Source organism: Panthera uncia, chromosome C2 (genome assembly GCF_023721935.1).
Source record: "Panthera uncia isolate 11264 chromosome C2, Puncia_PCG_1.0, whole genome shotgun sequence".
NCBI lineage: Eukaryota > Metazoa > Chordata > Mammalia > Carnivora > Felidae > Panthera > Panthera uncia.
Window position 1 is genome coordinate 126345705 of NC_064810.1, and position 17555 is coordinate 126363259.

At 41.2% G+C, this 17555-nt stretch overlaps 1 protein-coding gene across 10 annotated transcripts in view; it reads right to left on the minus strand.

Annotated features, from left to right (window-relative positions):
* Positions 1-564: 564 nt before the first annotated feature.
* The window catches only part of CDV3 (CDV3 homolog), a 23604-nt gene continuing 6613 nt past the window's right edge, over positions 565-17555 (minus strand). Inside the window, exons 1-7 of one of the 10 annotated variants that reach the window (XR_007457377.1) lie at positions 17101-17305; positions 16548-16624; positions 7329-7474; positions 4376-4535; positions 2920-2969; positions 2421-2516; positions 565-628 (exon numbers count right to left, since the gene is read on the minus strand). Coding sequence is in view for 7 of the 10 variants with exons in the window: in XM_049628808.1 (XP_049484765.1) it covers positions 2819-2969; positions 4376-4535; positions 7329-7474; positions 16548-16624; positions 17101-17145 (579 nt within the window). In the remaining 3 variants the exon portion in view is untranslated. Of the gene's footprint in view, positions 2517-2600; positions 2970-3649; positions 3732-4375; positions 4536-7328; positions 7475-16547; positions 16625-17100; positions 17327-17407; positions 17492-17555 lie in introns of those variants that run through there. The other 9 variants (XR_007457376.1, XR_007457378.1, XM_049628810.1 and 6 more) reach the window with 9 other exon arrangements.

Here is a 17555-nt window from a genome sequence, read left to right on the forward strand (position 1 = left end):
GCCACCCACGCGTCTCGTACATTATTTTAAATAGGGCTGTCAAAACACTCAATCGAGGAGCCAGAATGACCAAATAGCAATTGTTACCACTAAACATTTAAACTCCATTACCAAAAGGGACTTGAAATACACTCTCTAGCTTAGAAATTTGGGGACTATAATGCAGACTAAATCCCGAAATTTAAAATGGCTCATTTGAGAAATCTGTAAGCTTCAAGGGGTAAGGCCCCAGATCTTTATTCCACACAGTAAAGATTGTAGATTCTGTTGCCATGGTTTGGGACAACAAAATGTAATATGGTAACAAAAAAAGTACATTTCAACGCTTTAACTTTGGTGAAGAGTATCCACCGCTTCCATTCCAGATGTCTTTTTAACATTCAGAGTACTCTGCAAACATTTATCAAATGGGAGTTTTACCCGAGATGAGATTATCATCCTCCCACAGCAATGGAGGCATGACATCAATTCGCCATTTTCAAAAACAGAGACTAGGTTAAAGATTAAGAATAAAAATTATGAGGGAGGTGGGGGAAAAGGAATAAAGACTATCAGACTCCAGAATCCATATATTTACCTTTTATTGAATTTGTTAATGTTACAGAGTTCTTGCACTGCCAAACCATGCCTGAGAATTCAAAGAAAGAAATGGTACAATGGACAGCCTCACCCACCCATCATACAGTATATTAAAACTTGATTCATGTGCATTTTTATAATTTCACAATCTTTTAAAAAGTTATAACAAGAGTTGGAACTTTATATCTCCCGCAGGTCTTCAGATTTCTAGCGTAGTATGCCATTAAATAAAAGTTGTGCATATTCATCTCAGTTCATTCCTCAATAACGTAACTCCCAACAAAATTTTGCTGGAAAAAAAATGCATACTTTTCAGGGGAAATATGTGGCTCAAGGTCCAAGAGACTATTTGTTAAGATTTTTGGTTCCCAAACGAAGTCTTCAGTTTAACCAAGAATCCCTTGTTTCTTGCTTAATCATCCAACCTCTCCTTGGCTGGCTCAGCTACTCGCCCCAATACACCAGAGGCCAGGCATCCTGCCTGCCGCCTCCAACAACGCCATTAGGGCCCAGGTGTGGTGGGCAGGTCCTGTCAGGAGATACTGTCAACTCCCAGGAGCTGATTCCTGCACTGACACTTTCATCAGACTAAACTCCCATAGGAGATGCCCCCACACAGGAATAGTTCTACTCACTCTACTCGCTCGTTTGCTTCACTCTTGCCAGTAGCAAGTCTGCAACTCCTGCATTTGGCAAAGGGATTTATTATAGAGAAACCCAGACTCTGCATCAAGCAGTCACATACCACTTTGAAGTATTTCTATTGAACCAGATACAAAACTAGTAAATTACCAGACTATCTCATTAGATGGAAAGACTTCTCAGTAATCCTGGGTAGCTTTTTGAAGTCCCTTTAAGGACTAAAAATTACTGGATAGTTTAAGCTGTAATTATTAAAAACAGAAGTGCTACATCACCTGTCCCTCTCGCCCCTGACTCTTCAAACGAACACAGACATACCAAAAGGTTGAGAACAGAGCTAAGCTGGCACAGTCATTGCGTCTACGGAAGGTCCAATACCTTAACAATTTGGGCACAAGTGTATCTGGAAATCTTGTCAAAGATCACGCAAGATCCGTGAAAACCCAAGTGGGTTTTAGGTGAAGGTTCTGCTCACGTTGCTCTGGATTTATAAGGACAGGTCAGTGAATCACGTGGCCTGAGCAGAGCCCTTACTCTTTCCACTGCAGTTTACTGTACAGTTTAGACCTGATCAGAGGAGGCTTTAGCAGCACCTGAAGGAGAGCCCCCTGCATCCACTGCCCTTTACACCAAAGGCTATTTGGTTCCACTCTAGGGATTGGCAAATTTCACGAGACGTTTCACAATCCTAACGCATATTTCAGGTTACTTATTCAACCAAGCAATATGCTCTGTCAAAGAACTTATTCCAAAAAAAAAAAAAAAAAAAAAAAAAAAAAAAAAAAAAAAAAAAAAAAAGGCCTTAATGTGGAACACAGAAAAAGCACTACCCAAATAATAAGAAATCACTAAAAGAAGAAAGATCACTCCCCCCCACCCCCTTTCCCACTGGGTGGACCCAAGTTTGGTTGAATTTAACTTATGGTTACCCCAGGATACAACTCAAAGTTTAAATTATAAAATCACAGCCCTACTACACAGATTATCTGAACACAGGAGTTCTTTTGAGAGCGGCACGTTCCAGGAAGTCTAACACAGCCCACTACAGAGTATTCCTTAAGGGTGGGGCACAGGACAGGTTAATTAAGGTCACTTAAATCTTCATCTTTTACAGCAGATCAGAACCGAGATGGCTGACTTTCTGCAGGATTTGATAGGAATCCAGGAGAGCTGGTTTCAAGCTTCACACCGACACTTACTAGCTGTAACCTTCGTGTCCAGAAGTTGTGATCCACAAGAAGTCCGCGACGAGTGCAGCAAACCTGAGGTAGTCAGCCCTTACGAAGGCTCAGTATCTGAACATAAAAAGATTTTGAAATGACCACTGGCTGCAGTTTGTTTTTGTACTTGCAGAGTAATAATGAAAGAACACTGCTGAATCTAGTTCACGCATTTATAGAACAATGAGAATCCCCCTACATCCAATACAACACAAAGAGCAGTGTGACACTTATGCTTCCATAGTGCAATAGGGACGGTCACTTATATCGAGTGGTCTGCATCGGCCGTGGGTCCAGCAGAGATCAGATGATGAATGGCTGTTCCTGGTGGTTAGCTGTGGTCTAGTTACCTTAGAAGGGTTAGCAAAGACCATTCCTTAATTGTACTGTGTGTGGCTGCTTTTCTGATTTTCAAGCACAGCATACTGGTTGTCTAGCTGAAGTTTAAGGGCCTGGTTTTTTGAAACCTCATCCCTACCTCTAGTTTTGTGTCTTACTACTTCAAAGCTCTTCTCCATTTCTTTATCCCTAAGGGAAAAGAAATGTAATCAGTAAATATTTCTTTTTCACTGGGTTGTTGTGTAAATTCTTCCTCAAATTAAAAAAACCAACCAATCAAAACAAAAAACAAAACAAAAAAACCCCCCAAAAAACAAAAAACAAGTCACCCCTTAGAAGTATCCTGAGGGAGGAATAGGAAGGGAAACTGGTACAGGTTTCCCTTCCTACACTGCTTCCCTTCCTACACTGCTTCCCTTCCTACAGTGCTTCCTGAAAGTTCCTGTTACACCACTTGCTTTTACAGAAGACGTACATTAGGATGGCAATAGCCTTTTCCCGTAACAGGGAACATCTCTCCAGATTTCTTTCAGGTAGCGAAAACGCGCACTAACATAGGTCTTCCTGTAAAAGTGAAGTGTAGTGCAAACTTTCAGAAAGTGAGGGATCCTCTCTGCTTTACGCCATTCTGACTTAGGAATGCTCTGCTTTTGACAGGGGAAAGTTGCACATAATATCATCATCAAATCATTTTCTAGGCTTCAAAGGAACAGAAAACATGAGTACCGAGGCTCTATGGTGTTGTTTTCTGTGGTGGCAAATCTATATTGGGACCAACCTGAAGACAACTGGAAAGTCAAAAGGCTATCTAATGACACGGTGATTCCTTCTAAGAGTCACTTTTATTTTTAGCAAACAATAAATAATACCTCTCTTTCTTTATGCATAAGGGCAATGGTTTTCTTATTCAAGTAAAGTTCTCATCATTCAATGATTTCTCCTCACTTCTTCCTTATGGGAGTGGGTCAGATACAGTGGAGGCTTAAATTAGGCTCTCAGAGGCAAAAAAGGCTTGGATTTACTTTAAAAAAGCTACCCCCCCCCAACAGTATTTCCATCTAATGTCTTTTACATTTCTTCCCGTTTTATTTACTTTAAAAAATTCATGTCCCTAAAAAAGATGTGGATGTGCCAAATGTGGTCATTTAACTCCAGGTAGCATTCATTTAAAGTACCTGCTGAAATAAGATTATTTTAATATTAGATTTATAAATGCCAACATCTTTCATCTATTCACATCAACTGGGAATACAATGAAAATACCGCTCTTATATTTCTAGTTTCCATGTTAGAAAGAATTCTAAACTAGGCATGACTTGTCATAGCTACAGAACAACATATAAACCAAGGATAAAGAGACCTGGTCTCTTGGCGCTCTTTCCCCACAGCCCCCTCCAGCCCTCCCCCTTTCCAGCCCTAAGGCAGGTAAGTCCTACCCTAATTCTCAGCTGCCTGTCAGCTGTGGCCTGGGCTTTACCTACAAGAGAACGACCCCCCTCCCCCAGCCCAGGTGGGTTCTCCCACCTCCTACATCCCACTCCCTGGCCAAGGGACAGAGCACGCCAAGATAAAAAGGCGAGAGCTGGAGTACTTACTTCCGGCTTTCTACATGCTTGGCAGTGGACTGCAGGGACGGGAACTGTGTGTCACTGTAGATTTCTGGTGGGCCTTGCGGTGTTTTCCTTGTTGTGGTTAACCTGGCTCCAGGGGGCCTATACACACCGCTAGTCATCGCTGGTTCTGGGGTTTCTGTAACTGACATTTCATAACAGTTTAGAGAAACCATTCAAACGCCTGGCATTTTAATAAGCTATTCTCACATTCCCAATCATTTGATAATTACAGAAAAAAACAATACCTACATGACAGTCCCTGGAAAACAGAAAGTTACCTGAGAGTCTGAAAGCGAAAATACTCTTATTTTTCTAGGGTAGTCTAATTTTTCTCCCATGTACAATTTTAATTACCTATGTAAATGACTTCTTTCTAGAATTCAACTTACTGGAAGTGGGAAAGAAATCTGCTGGACCTGGGAGGCAGGCCCAGGAGGGACTGCCTTTCAGAGTATGACCATGTCAGCCCTCAGTATATATATCGGCAATGTGGATAATCACCTCTTTACCTGGTTGATGGGTTAAATAAGATGCCAGTATAAAGAATTTACTTACTAAAATGCTTGCGTATATATTTTTAATTCTAAAAGACTAGTAAAAAAAATATACTCGATACCCTTAATTTCACTGTCATATCATCAATGGATCTTATTTTATAAAACACAGGAAAAGCAAGAAAAAACTAAACCGCTGAACAGCCCAAAGTCTTCCATGATGGCTAACATTTTGGGGACAGAGCCTTCTGGCTTTTTGCTATGTTATCATTTTTCTCCCCATTCTCAACATGGATTCAGTATTTTACATGTTGTTCCATTTATCAAAAACTTCCTTTCAAAGAAAAGCCTACATCATTTATTAGCTGCAACATAATGCATAATGCATAAAGGGTTATTGTCTCATACGGCTTTTAATTAAGCGTGGGAAAGCCATAATATAACATGCATTCATTAGTTACTAAGCACCTGCTATGTGTCAGGTACTGTTCGTAGTGGGCATACAAATGTTAAGGACCGGCTTTCGTGAACTGTATATTCTGGCAACTAGCCACATGCAGCTATTTAAAATGAAAGACTTAAAAATTCAGTTCCTTGGTTGTATCAGTCGCATTTTAAGGACTCAATAGCCGCATATGGCTAGTGGCTACTATAGTGAACAGTGCTATTCCATCACTGCAAAAAAGTACTATTGGACAGTGTTATCCCAGAGTAAGGAAATCAAATATGTAAAAATTGGTGCCATACCAAAAATTAAGGTGGGGGAAGGGTCTGTCCAGGGAACACATGATGGGTAGGGACTCAGTGATGAGTGAAAAGTGAACAAGGCCTGAAAGAAGGAGGCCAACATATTGAGTTGGTAAACAAGCCAAATCAGGTCTGACACTGATCTTATAAATGTTTTACTGGAACACAGCTACACTCAATGGGTGTACGTATGGTCTACGGCTGCTTTTGTGCTGTAACAGCAGAACTGAGTAATTAAAATAGTTTTCTGTATGGCCCTCAAAACCTAAATTACCTACTATCTGGCCCTTTACAGAAAAAGCTTACTTAGAGACTCCCAATATAAAGGAGAGAATTCAGGCTGAAAACATATGCACAAGGGCCTGCAGCAGCAATGTGCCTGGTATGTCCAAGGAGCAGAGTGAGCAAGGACCGGACTAAAAGACAAAATCAGAAAAAGAGATCCCAAGACAGGCATCTAAGGTGCTGCAAGTCTGAGAACTTCAGCTTCTATTCTGATTAGAGGGACACCACTGGAGGCTTGTCAACATCTGAGACACTTTCAGGTCACATTTGAAATGATCACTACACTGGCCACTGGCTGCACTGGGAACAGTGTACGTAGGGAAGCAGGCCGACCACTTAACAGGTTACTGCAGTAATTCATACAATGTTGTTTCGGGGTCAACTCTATGTGAAGGGTTCAGTTTTGGATATGTGAATATTGAGGTGCTGGGTACGTGGTTAAGATCTACGTGTTTGGAGGTCAGGGGAGATCTGAGTGGATGTGAATTCTGGAGTCGCTGGCATGTGGAGATTGCCAGGGGAGTAAGGCCACAGAGAAGAGAGTGGCAAGGGCTGAGCGCTGGGGATGAGTATCACTTAGAGGCAGGGAGGAAGAAGAGACCCCAGCCAGGGAGTCTGAGAGCCAACCATTGAGGAAGCAAGGAGACCGTGGTGTCCTGGAAGTCAACAGAAGAGTGTGTTTCAAAGGGGTGATGAGCTACAGCAAATGTTGAGGATGGGGAACATCGAATGAGGACAGAGACTGGGAAACGGAGTTTAGCAATGCTGAGGTCACCAGGGATCAGTGACAGATGCAGTAAAACATGTTAAGAGCTCTGCTGTTAGCACAGAACCTGCTTTGGAAACTGTCCCTCCCCTCACCCCCCTTCCTGCCCCTCCCTCACATGCCCTCAAAAATAAACACAAAGTTGAATGGAAAAAGGTAACACAGCAAAGTACTCAAAAGGATGCAAAAATGTTGACACACAGTAGTTATCTGTGATCTCTGGGCAGTAAGATTTGTTATTCTTTGTATTATTCTATATAAAAAACGAGTGATACAATCTGCCCGTGTGAGAATTCATGCTTCAAGACAGTAAAATGGGGAGAAAAAAAAGAAACACAGGTGGAAACACAGGTACTCAATCATCCATTAGCCAACTGTCAAAAAGTAAAACAAATGACTTAAATATTTAAATTTGGCAAGTTAGTTTACATATAAATGTAAGAAGCCTACAGAAAAGCACATATCTTAACTTCCAAATTCCTTTCCTAAGGATGTAAAAATCTTTAAACAGACATATACAAACCTCTCCCCCAAGAACAGAAAGGAACCCCTCTTATTCTACCACATCATTCATTCAGTTGAAAGCTAACCATATGTAAAACCATACGTAGATGTCTTCATGAAAATAAAACATTAAGATTACCAATTACTGCAGCAGGAGGTGCCTGTACCGGAGCGGTTTTATTCCAGGGGCCGGAAGATTTTTCGACACCACCACCACCACCTCCACCTTCTTCCCAATTATCACCTGGATCTTCTCTTTTTTCATTATCTTCTTCTTCCTTTTCACTATTGGAAAAGCAAATGAGGAAATTCAATTATAAATTTTTTTTTAAATGTTTTATTTCTGAGACAGAGAGAGACAGAGCATGAGTGGGGGAGGGGCAGAGAGAGAGGGAGACACAGAAGCCAAAGCAGGCTCCAGGCTCTGAGCGGTCAGCACAGAGCCCAACTCGGGGCTCGAACTCACAAACTGTGAGATCATGACCTGAGCTGCAGTTGCTCAACCGACTGAGCCACCCAGGTGCCCCAGGAAATTCAATTATAAAACCGCCAGGAAAAGTGTCAATCCAAACCCTTAGTTCTATCAATGCTGATATCTGTGTGACCCTTGAAAAGTCGCTTAACCTCTTCAGAGCCCCAATCCCCCATTTGTTTAGCACTGATGGTAAGCATTATTTTCAGGGATGAAATGATTTTTGGAAGTTGTGTGTCATTGGCTAATTGTTTAGTACATATCACAAAAAACTCTCAAAATTAGAATTCACATTCTAATAGAGAAAACAAATCTGCGTTCAGTATTTACACCACTGCTACAGACTTTTTAGTGCCAGTCTCTACTGTGTGACACAGGGAATATATCTAGAACTGGTCCCGATCACCAGATATGTCACCTGTTTAAAAAAGAAGAGAATACAAAAACTCAGTCTTCGGCTTTACTAGTGATTATAAATGTGACACATACATCATGGCAACACACCATCCTAAGACTGTCTGCAGTGGTTTTAATGCCAATTTCTTATTTCTTTATTCTTTACTGGCTGGAGTCAGAAATCAGTGAGTTAACTGTCAAATCTAACTTCCTTTCTGCAGCTATTTGTCCTTGCTGATGCCACCTCTGGCTGACTACCAACCCTTCCATGAATCACGTTCTATGACAATGGTGGTTTTTCCTAGAACTTCAGCCTATCAACCTCCCTCTTCTCTCCTATTGAAAAAACAGGATGTTGCCTAAAGCTGTCCCTGGCCTTCCACGTTTAAGACATGTCTCCCTTTGATATCTAATCAGTGATCATGGCTGTAACAATGTACACCCTACCATGTGACCTTGGGATCATCATGGCCTCTCTTGGCTTCTGCAAAAGGACATCTAAGTGTGCTTTCCTTCCATTTCAAGGGAAGTCCTGGCTATAAGACAACCTTCTTGAATAACTAATGGTCTCCTTTAAAGACACACACACAAATAATTTCAAAGACAATGTCCACCAAATTTAGAGGTCTAGGGTGGCAATCAGGAAGGGGTGAGGGGAACAGACGCATCTTCAATCTCCATCTGTAGCACAATTTTACTTGAGACTATAGTTCAAGAGGAAAAAAGAACAGAGAATATGGCCAAGCCACCTTTCAGTTTCCCTTTTTGTTAATATATAATAGAATCTAGTGCTGCTGTTTAAAATGTTAGGCCTATACTAACATGACAGTAATATTCAATTCAATGTCAATTAAACCAAGGACTTACTAAAACAAAATCTATATACCTAATATTAAATAGGAAGGTATTTAAAAAATGATTTTAAATTTATTTATTTTTTATTTTTTATTTTGAGAGAGTGTGTGTGCAGCAGAGGGGCAGAGAAAAAGGGAAAGAATCCCAAGCAGGCCCAGCACTGTCAGCTTGGAGCCTGATGTGGGACTCCATCTCATAAACCCTGAGATCATGATCTGAGCTGAAATCAAGGGTTAGATGCCAAACTGACTGAGCCACCCAGGGACCCCTGAATAATTTTTTTTTTTTTTTAATGTTTAAAGAAGTAGCTGGGTACTAGAAATCGTGATTTTATTTTTGTTCATGCAGCACGTAGTTATGAGCAGATTCTAAAGCCAGACTGCCTGGTTCTGCCACTTACTAGTCAGGAGACTGAGTACAGCACTTAACTTTTGTATGCCTCAGTTTCCACAAGTGTAAAATGGGGAGAACAGTAAGATTAAGTGAGTTAACAGACACAAAGCACTGAGAACAGTGCCTGGCATATACTAAGCAGTTAAGTGTTTACTATTACCTGCTTTTTAATATTCATTTGAGCTTTCAAACAAGCAGCACAGATGCCACCGCCTTATTAAGAAACAACTAAGATGGAACAAAACTCAAAATTTCTAAAATCCACAACATGAACATTTTTTTTTTAAAAAAATGTTCTTTTTAAATGGATTTAAGCTTATTTATTTATTGAGAGAGGGAGAGAGAGAGAGAGTGCGTGCACGCACAAGCGTGCGCTGGACGGGCGGAGACAGAATCCCAAGCAGGGTCCACACTGTCAGTGCAGAGCCTGATATGGGGCTCTGACATGAGATGATGACTTGAGCCAAAATCAAGAGTTGGAGACTTAACCAACCGAGCCACTCAGGCACCCCTTAAATGGATTTTTAAAAATAGAAACCAAACACTATAACCTTGTTTTCTAAAGTTTATATGTGGAATGAATGACCAGGTAAGGACAGTAAGGTCCTAATTTATCTAGGAGTCTAACAGTGGTATCCAATCATTAGTACTGTCCACCACCCCCCATTTTTTAAAATTCACTTCTGAACCCACAGCAATGCAGTTACACTTTAATATTGGTTCATGAGTAAAAACATACGTGTTATATACCTAGTTACATCAGACTTGTTAGTAATGTCGCAGCATCCCAATCCAGGCTAGACAAGAAGATCCCCACAAAGATTTAAGAACATTCATGGCACTTGTATTGTCATATATACCCCAAGGTATGTTAGCTTTCATTTCAGTTGGTCATCTACATTTTGAAACAGTTAACTCAACAAAATGTGCTGAACCACTATTTTTCAAATACATATACCGGACTCTTAAGACAGACTTTTCTTTAAACTGCTTTAATATTTGGTGATTAATACATCTAAACCCCAGAATTATCAGCTTGTAGTAAACAATTAACTAAAAACCAAAAAATTCTAACACTGATAATCCCTAAGCCGAATGGATTATGGATAATTCTAATACATTTCTTTATGCTGTTATACTTTTCAAATGTCCTTAATGTATAGTTTTTGTAATTCACAACAAAACATTAAATAAAACCCCCAATTTGGTCTGATAGAATACTGAGGGTCCACTGTAAAAGAAGGTTCCTTTACTATCTAGTGTTTATTACCTGTTCACCCTCAGAGACAAGTGAAGAACTGAATCACTAATCTAAAAATCCCGTTAAATTATAAACTATTCCTAAGAAATAAGAGTGATTTGTTTAATTCAAAGAATTGTATATCTGTAATAATAAACACAAGACAACTTAATATTTTGGTTTCTTAACATTCTGAAGTATTAGTTAAATGAAACATTGGAAACTGTCTAGTCAGGACCCTTCATCCAACAGAGGGAACTAAGGCCCAGAGATGCTAACAGCCTTGCCAAAATGCCATAGTGCTAAGGGCAGGGTAGAAATGATTTAAATATCTGATTACTTTTCTGTATTTACACACTCCAGGAAATGTCAAATCTCTAAATACTGTAGTAAGACAAATGTTGCAAAGAATTATTCCCACAGAAGTCAATAGGCTAAAATTGTGTTTGACCCAAATAAAATATACATAGCTTCTTATCAGCTAAAATTCACATTTCCAAACACTACTCTGCTACTTGTAAGTATATTATCACAACTTAAAGTATACAGTCTTAAATATGCAAAAGTCCATAAGGCACTGTTGGTCGTAAGGCGGAATGATGATGCTAGCAAAGGGAGTATTTACAGAGCATCTAAGAGGCCGGGAAGTGTCCTACCACTTTGCAAAGTTAAACCTCTCAATACCACCAAAGCAGGCAGGAGGCTCACTGACACGGGAGGAAACTGACACTTGGACATTAAGTCCCTCCCCCAGAGCTACAAAGTAGGGGAGCCAATCCCTGGGTCTCCAAAGCCCTTATTCTTTCATGTTGCCTCTTTCATTTTATCCTCTTTAGAGCTCTAATATATGACACAGAAATTTTCTCTATGTTGAGAAATTCACTTTCAGGAAGGTTGATCAGGATTATACATCCTGCAGCAGTTTATTAATAAAAATGGAACATTCTTACCTCTTTATCTCAAGGGACATTACATGAGAATTTATGCATCCCAATGCTAGGATTTTAGTAGCTGTGCTTCTATGAGAATGGTAGGTACCTCCATTGGTTTGACCCTATTATCGAACCACTGTTAGACAACAGCAAAATGAAGACGGACATGCCCGATGAGCTATGCCGGCAGCCTAAAATGGCACTGCACCTCCTCCAAAGACTTTCTCAACCTCTTCACGGCAGACCAAGGGTCTCTCTCCTGTGTTCCACAGCACTCTGCACATCACTGAAATGATCTACTGATGTTTAGTAGAGCAGGACTTATTTCTTTTGTATTATTGTTTTTTTAAATATGAAATTTATTGTCAATTTGGTTTCCATGCAACACCCAGTGCTCATCCCAACAGGTGCCCTCCTCAATGCCCATCACCCACTTCCCCCCCACCCCCCACCCTCCAGCAACCCTGTTTATTCTCAGTCTTTAAAAGTCTCTTATGGTTTGCCTCCCTCCCTCTCTAACTCTCCCCTCCCCCATGGTCTTCTGTCAAGTTTCTCAGGATCCACATAAGAATGAAAACATATGGTATCTTTCTCTGTATGACTTATTTCACTTAGCATAACACTCTCCAGTTCCATCCATGTTGCTACAAAAGGCCATACTTCATTCTTTCGCATTGCCAAGTAGTATTCCATTTTATATATATAAACCACAACTTCTTTATCCATTCATCAGTTGATGGATATTTAGGCTCTTTCCATAATTTGGCTATTGTTGAAAGTGCTGCTGAGCAGGACTTATTTCTACAACCCTGATGTCTGGCACACTTCAGTCACACTAGTATTTGCTACAATTGAATCCAGCTTGGATGCAGGAATGATTTCTTGAAAGAACAACTTAATCAGCTCTACTTAATGGGTTTAAAGGTCTACATCTCTTAAGAAGGTTCCTAAAAACACCCACTGGGCTCCAAGAACTCAATTCTTTATTTAAAGATGACAAATGCTCAACATTTACTTCAAATATTAAATGAAATCCTTCTCTCTCCCAAAAATCCATTTTAAAGAGAGGAGAGGCCACAGGTCCTACCATCAACCAACAATCTAAGCTCCAGTATTAGGTCCCTTTTTTTATCACCATCCCAATGGCACCCCTCCAAAGAACTTGTCTACAAACGATGACCTTGAATACATCTATTACTTAGACACAAAATTTGACACAAGCTCTTACAATACTTTAAAATTTTTTTTTAATGTTTGTTTATTTTTGAGAGAGAGAGACAGAGCATGAGTGGGGGAGGGGCAGAGAGAGAGGGAGACACAGAAGCCAAAGCAGGCTCCAGGCTCTGAGCAGTCAGTACAGAGCCCGATGTGGGGCTCAAACTCACAGACTGTGAGATCATAACCTGAGCCGAAGTCGGATGCTCAACCGACTGAGCCACCCAGGCACCCCAAGCTCTTATAATACTCTTGGTAATTAAATCTTGAGCTAGTTGGTAAATGTGAGACAGGATGTTAGTATGATATGTTTGTTGCTACTGAAAACTTCTTTTTAAAAAAGATTTTAAGTAGTCTTGATACCCAACGTGGGGCTTGAACTTATGAGATCAAGAGTCGTATGCTCCACCAACTGAGCCAGCCAGGTGCCCCTCAAAAATTTCCTCTCTCAAATGCACACTTATCTTCAATAAAGGTCCATGAAGGCTAACCTACCTGAGGAGTAGTGTCAAGAACTTTAAGGTGATATGCCATACCTGCAGCGGACTGAAGATAAAGCAAGTAAGGCAAAAATGATCAGTAGATCTAAGCAAAAAATAAATGGGCACTTATTTTACTATTCTTGCAACTTTTCTGAGGTTTCTAATGTTTCAAAGCAAAAAGCTAGATGAAAAAATTTATAAGTCTGAAAATTTCAAGTTACTTAAAAAAAAAATTTTTTTTAACGTTTATTCATTTTTGAGAGACACAGCACAAGCAGGGTTGGAGAAGGAGACACAGAATCCAAAGCAGGCTCCAAGCTGTCATCACACAGCCCGACGCAGGGCTCAAAACCACAAACTGTGAGATCATGACCTGAGCTGAAAGTCAGATGCTTAACTGACTGAGCCACCCAGGTGCCCCCTCAAGATACTTTATGTCAATTTCCAAAGTTTCATATTCCCTTATCTCATTCTGAGATGGCAAGGCTGCCTCTCAGACAGAAAAAGGTAACAGATTAAAGGCATAAAGAACCACCCACCCCAACTTCTCAGAGAAAAGAGATCTCATTTCTCTGCCCCCTTCTAAGGGTTTCTGCCTAAAAAGTAAGACCAAGCTATAGAAGACAATAACTGGAAGTCGATAGCAGTGTTTAAGGCTCTTGAGAGAGGGATTTTTGTTTGTATGGTTATACTAATGCCAACCCGAACATGTAATTTTCTCCTATTAAGTCCACTGTGAACTGACTCACCAAAGTCTATCAGACATGATAATCTTATGCATCTCCACTACCCTTTCCCTCAAATCTTGGTATTATAAACCAGGTACCTCATGGTTAAATAACAGAAATTCTCAACAATGAATCATCCTAATTTACCTACTGAACAGAGATGATTAATGTCACCAAGTGGGTATTTTACAAATACCCTGCTCAAAAATCCTCACAACAATCCTAGCATGTCTCAATTTTGTAGATCACAACCAACATTCAACAACCAACCAGCTTGCCCAAGGTCACACATAAGCGGCAGGCTAAAATGCAAACCCGAGTTTGTCTATCTCCAAAGCCCATGTTTTCGAGACATTATCATCTCCACCCCACTTAACTGAGTAACCTACTTCCATTCCTATGAACCAAACTGTCTTTCCCTGGGGACCCCAACCCAATTGAGTTTCAGTGTCAAGAACATTTAATACAAAGTTTACAAGGTTTTTCAATATATAAAGTGAAAATATTAGTCATTATTATTAAGCCTCAGATGACAGGACTTCTCACACTCAAGTTTTTCCTGAAGGCTGTTAGATTCCTCTTTATTGAATGGTTTATGAAGAGAATGGAAATATAGACTCTAGATTCCACAATGACAGGAGGATCCACAAAAACAGCTTCCTGAAGGTAGGTTTTTCAATGTTAGAAGGTTAGGGGAAAACCTGTGGAGGACCACTTAGGAGAAATGACTACATGCTAAGAATAATGAAAAAACAACATAAAAGCTGGCCTGCTTCAGGTCAAGCAGAACTTAAACACTCATACTAGCCTAGCTGAGATTTACCTGTGCCCCTAGCAAAGGTGAAAGAAATGACTTAAGAACTATTTCATCACCTCTGAAGTAGCCAAAAATAACTCTGAATATGGGTATGGAATTTAGAGTCAACGACAGAAAAACAGGTAATATCCTCCATAATAAAACAAAATCAGTTTCTTGCATTCAGTGAATTTGAAACCTTTCTCCCTCAGAAAGCGCTACTCTTGCTCAGTAAGTTCACTTACTGTCATCCTTCCTGTCCATTCAAATCTACAGAACGTGCAGTCAAGGGCCTGTGGTCAGGCAAAGCAGACCTAGAGCCTTATTCTACAGCCAAACAGGAACCACATACACAGGCAGTTCTACAACCCCCCAGTGATTAAGAACTTCACAATACCTCCTCTTCATTTTTACAGGGCAAGCCCTGGGGAAAACAGGGATATTCTCTCTTCTTAAAAAAAACAAAGTTTATTTAGAGAGCGTGAGGGAGCGCACACATGGGGAGTGGCAGAGAAAGAGAGAGAATCCCAAGCAGGGTTCTCGAAGGGGCTCAATCTCACAAACCAACCCTGAGATCATGACCTGAGCCGAAATCAAGAGTTAGTTAGTTGCTTAACCAATGGAGCCACCCAGGTGCCCGAAACAGGGATATTTTCTAAACCACACCTCTTCAAAGACATCTAACACACAAATTCAAGAAGTGGCTGGGAATAAAACCGTAGTCTAATCATGTCTACGTAACATTACTACAAAAGAACTTCAAGAGTGGAAAAACCTCATTTCCTAAAAAGTCTCCCACTATCAGTCAGGTTTCACTTTGGTTAAGCTCATGAAACAATGTGAAAGAACCTAGGATATAATGCCTGGCTATGGAAGGAATGCAACAAATGTCAAAAATATTAGTCCTGGTTTTTGAGTCAGTTACTCAAAGCCGTAAATGTCACCATTTAGAGAAGTCAAAAGGCTGTATTCTGGTTAAGGAAAATTACTTCCATCAGTGTGCCATGTGGTCACTGGTGTCTACAAATTGCAAACTTTAAACTGGAGGCAGTTCATTAGGATCTCATTTATTTCTTTAAACTGAGATTAAAGAGTTTTTATCTCAAAATGGTGGAACCATATATTCACTTGTTTTTTCTACCTTATGAGCCCATTAAAATATGACATTTATTTACATGAATCTAAAACAAAATACCATAGATTGGACTTAATATGTTAATTTCAAATACTTTAAGGCAACCAACCCGATTTTTAAAAAAGTCCTGTTTTCTTAAACTTTAAAAAGTTTAACATGCTTGGACTATCCAATGCCATTCCTATAAAATCCTCAGGAAAATTGATCTACAGTGTTAGGATAGCGGTTATTCTTGGGAATGAAGGCAGTGACTCAAAGCACTTAGGTTTCTTCTGTAGCAGCAATGTTTAGTTTCTTGAACTTGCTGTTGATTACACAGGCTGGTTTCATTGTGTGAACACCTAAAATCCGTATTTCTAAGTATGCTTCACCTACAAAAATATATATGAACTTGCTTATTGGACAGGATGTGAAAACCACGCCGTTCAAGCCACCAATATTAAAAGTAAAAATTTTAAAGGCCACAAAATCCATTTCATTTTAGCTGTCTCAAATAAGTAGGCAAGCTCTCACAGGATTTTGGAGCTGACAGCTGATTTGATCAGCATATAGAAAGGACCGCCATCAGAGAGAGGAAGACACAATCCTTACAGCCCTAATAAGCGTATCTAAAGCATGAGGTCACTGTGTCTAGCTGCTTTGGGGCTAGAGAAAAACCAAACATACAACACCTATCCTAAGGGTTATCTAAACACAGAAGTAAACAGACCATACCTTATTTGCATCGCCTGAACTCTGAGGCCGCTGTAATCAACCTCTTTTTGTTCAAATTCTTTCCACTCATCTTCATCCTGTAAAACACACACCATTGGATCAAGCAAATCTATTTGCTAAAATACAACAAAGGCAAATATCAGGCTATGAAAAGGGGATCAAATATCTGGAACCTAAAGTATAGACTCATTTTCTGGCCAAAGCCCTTACTTGATCCCGAGGCCGGAGGGATCGGAGGGAGGGAGGACTGGAGGGCAAACTAGGCTGGAGGACAAACGTGCCCAAGCAGTCAAATTTCTTTTACCTCCACCAGTTCCTTCAAGAGAGCGGTTACTTTAAAAGCAACCAGGAAAAGTGGAACGAAAAAGTCAATAGTAACCCCACAACTAAATGTCTACCTCAATGTAGTCATGAGACTTATTCTGTTACAGGCTTAGAGGCCAAGCCCTGCCAGTTCGAGCTGCCACAAATGCGATTGTTAGAAAATTCAGCTCAGACTACTGGGCTAAAGTCGGAACACCAAATTACTCAAGAGTCTCAGAGTAGACGTCACCCGATAAATGCTGCTCTGGGCCAGGCACTTCGGCCCCAGACCCATTTCTCCTCGAGGGTGCCGCTGTCCGGGTCTCGGTCCCAGCCAGCGACACAAGGTGGAGGGGCGAGAGCGGGCTGGGGGCGAGGGGAGAGTCCCGCGGGAAGAGGGGAGCCGGCCTGGCGTGGGAAGCCCCCGTCACATGGCCAGCCCCCGCGCCCGTCCGCCCTCCGGCCGCCCCTCCCAGACGCTTCCCCGGGCGGGCGGCCGGCGGGGGCGGGCACATGGGCGCAAGCGCGCAGCCCGGCCCCTCATCCCGGCCCCTCACCTTAGTCACGGCCTTGGTGGCGGCCCCGGGGCCCGCGGCCCCCGCGCCTGCGGTCCCGCCGTCGCCCGGCCGGGCCCCCGCTCAGCCCCCCGGACCACCCCCCGGGCTGCGCGCTTGCGCCCATGTGCCCGCCCCCGCCGGCCGCCCG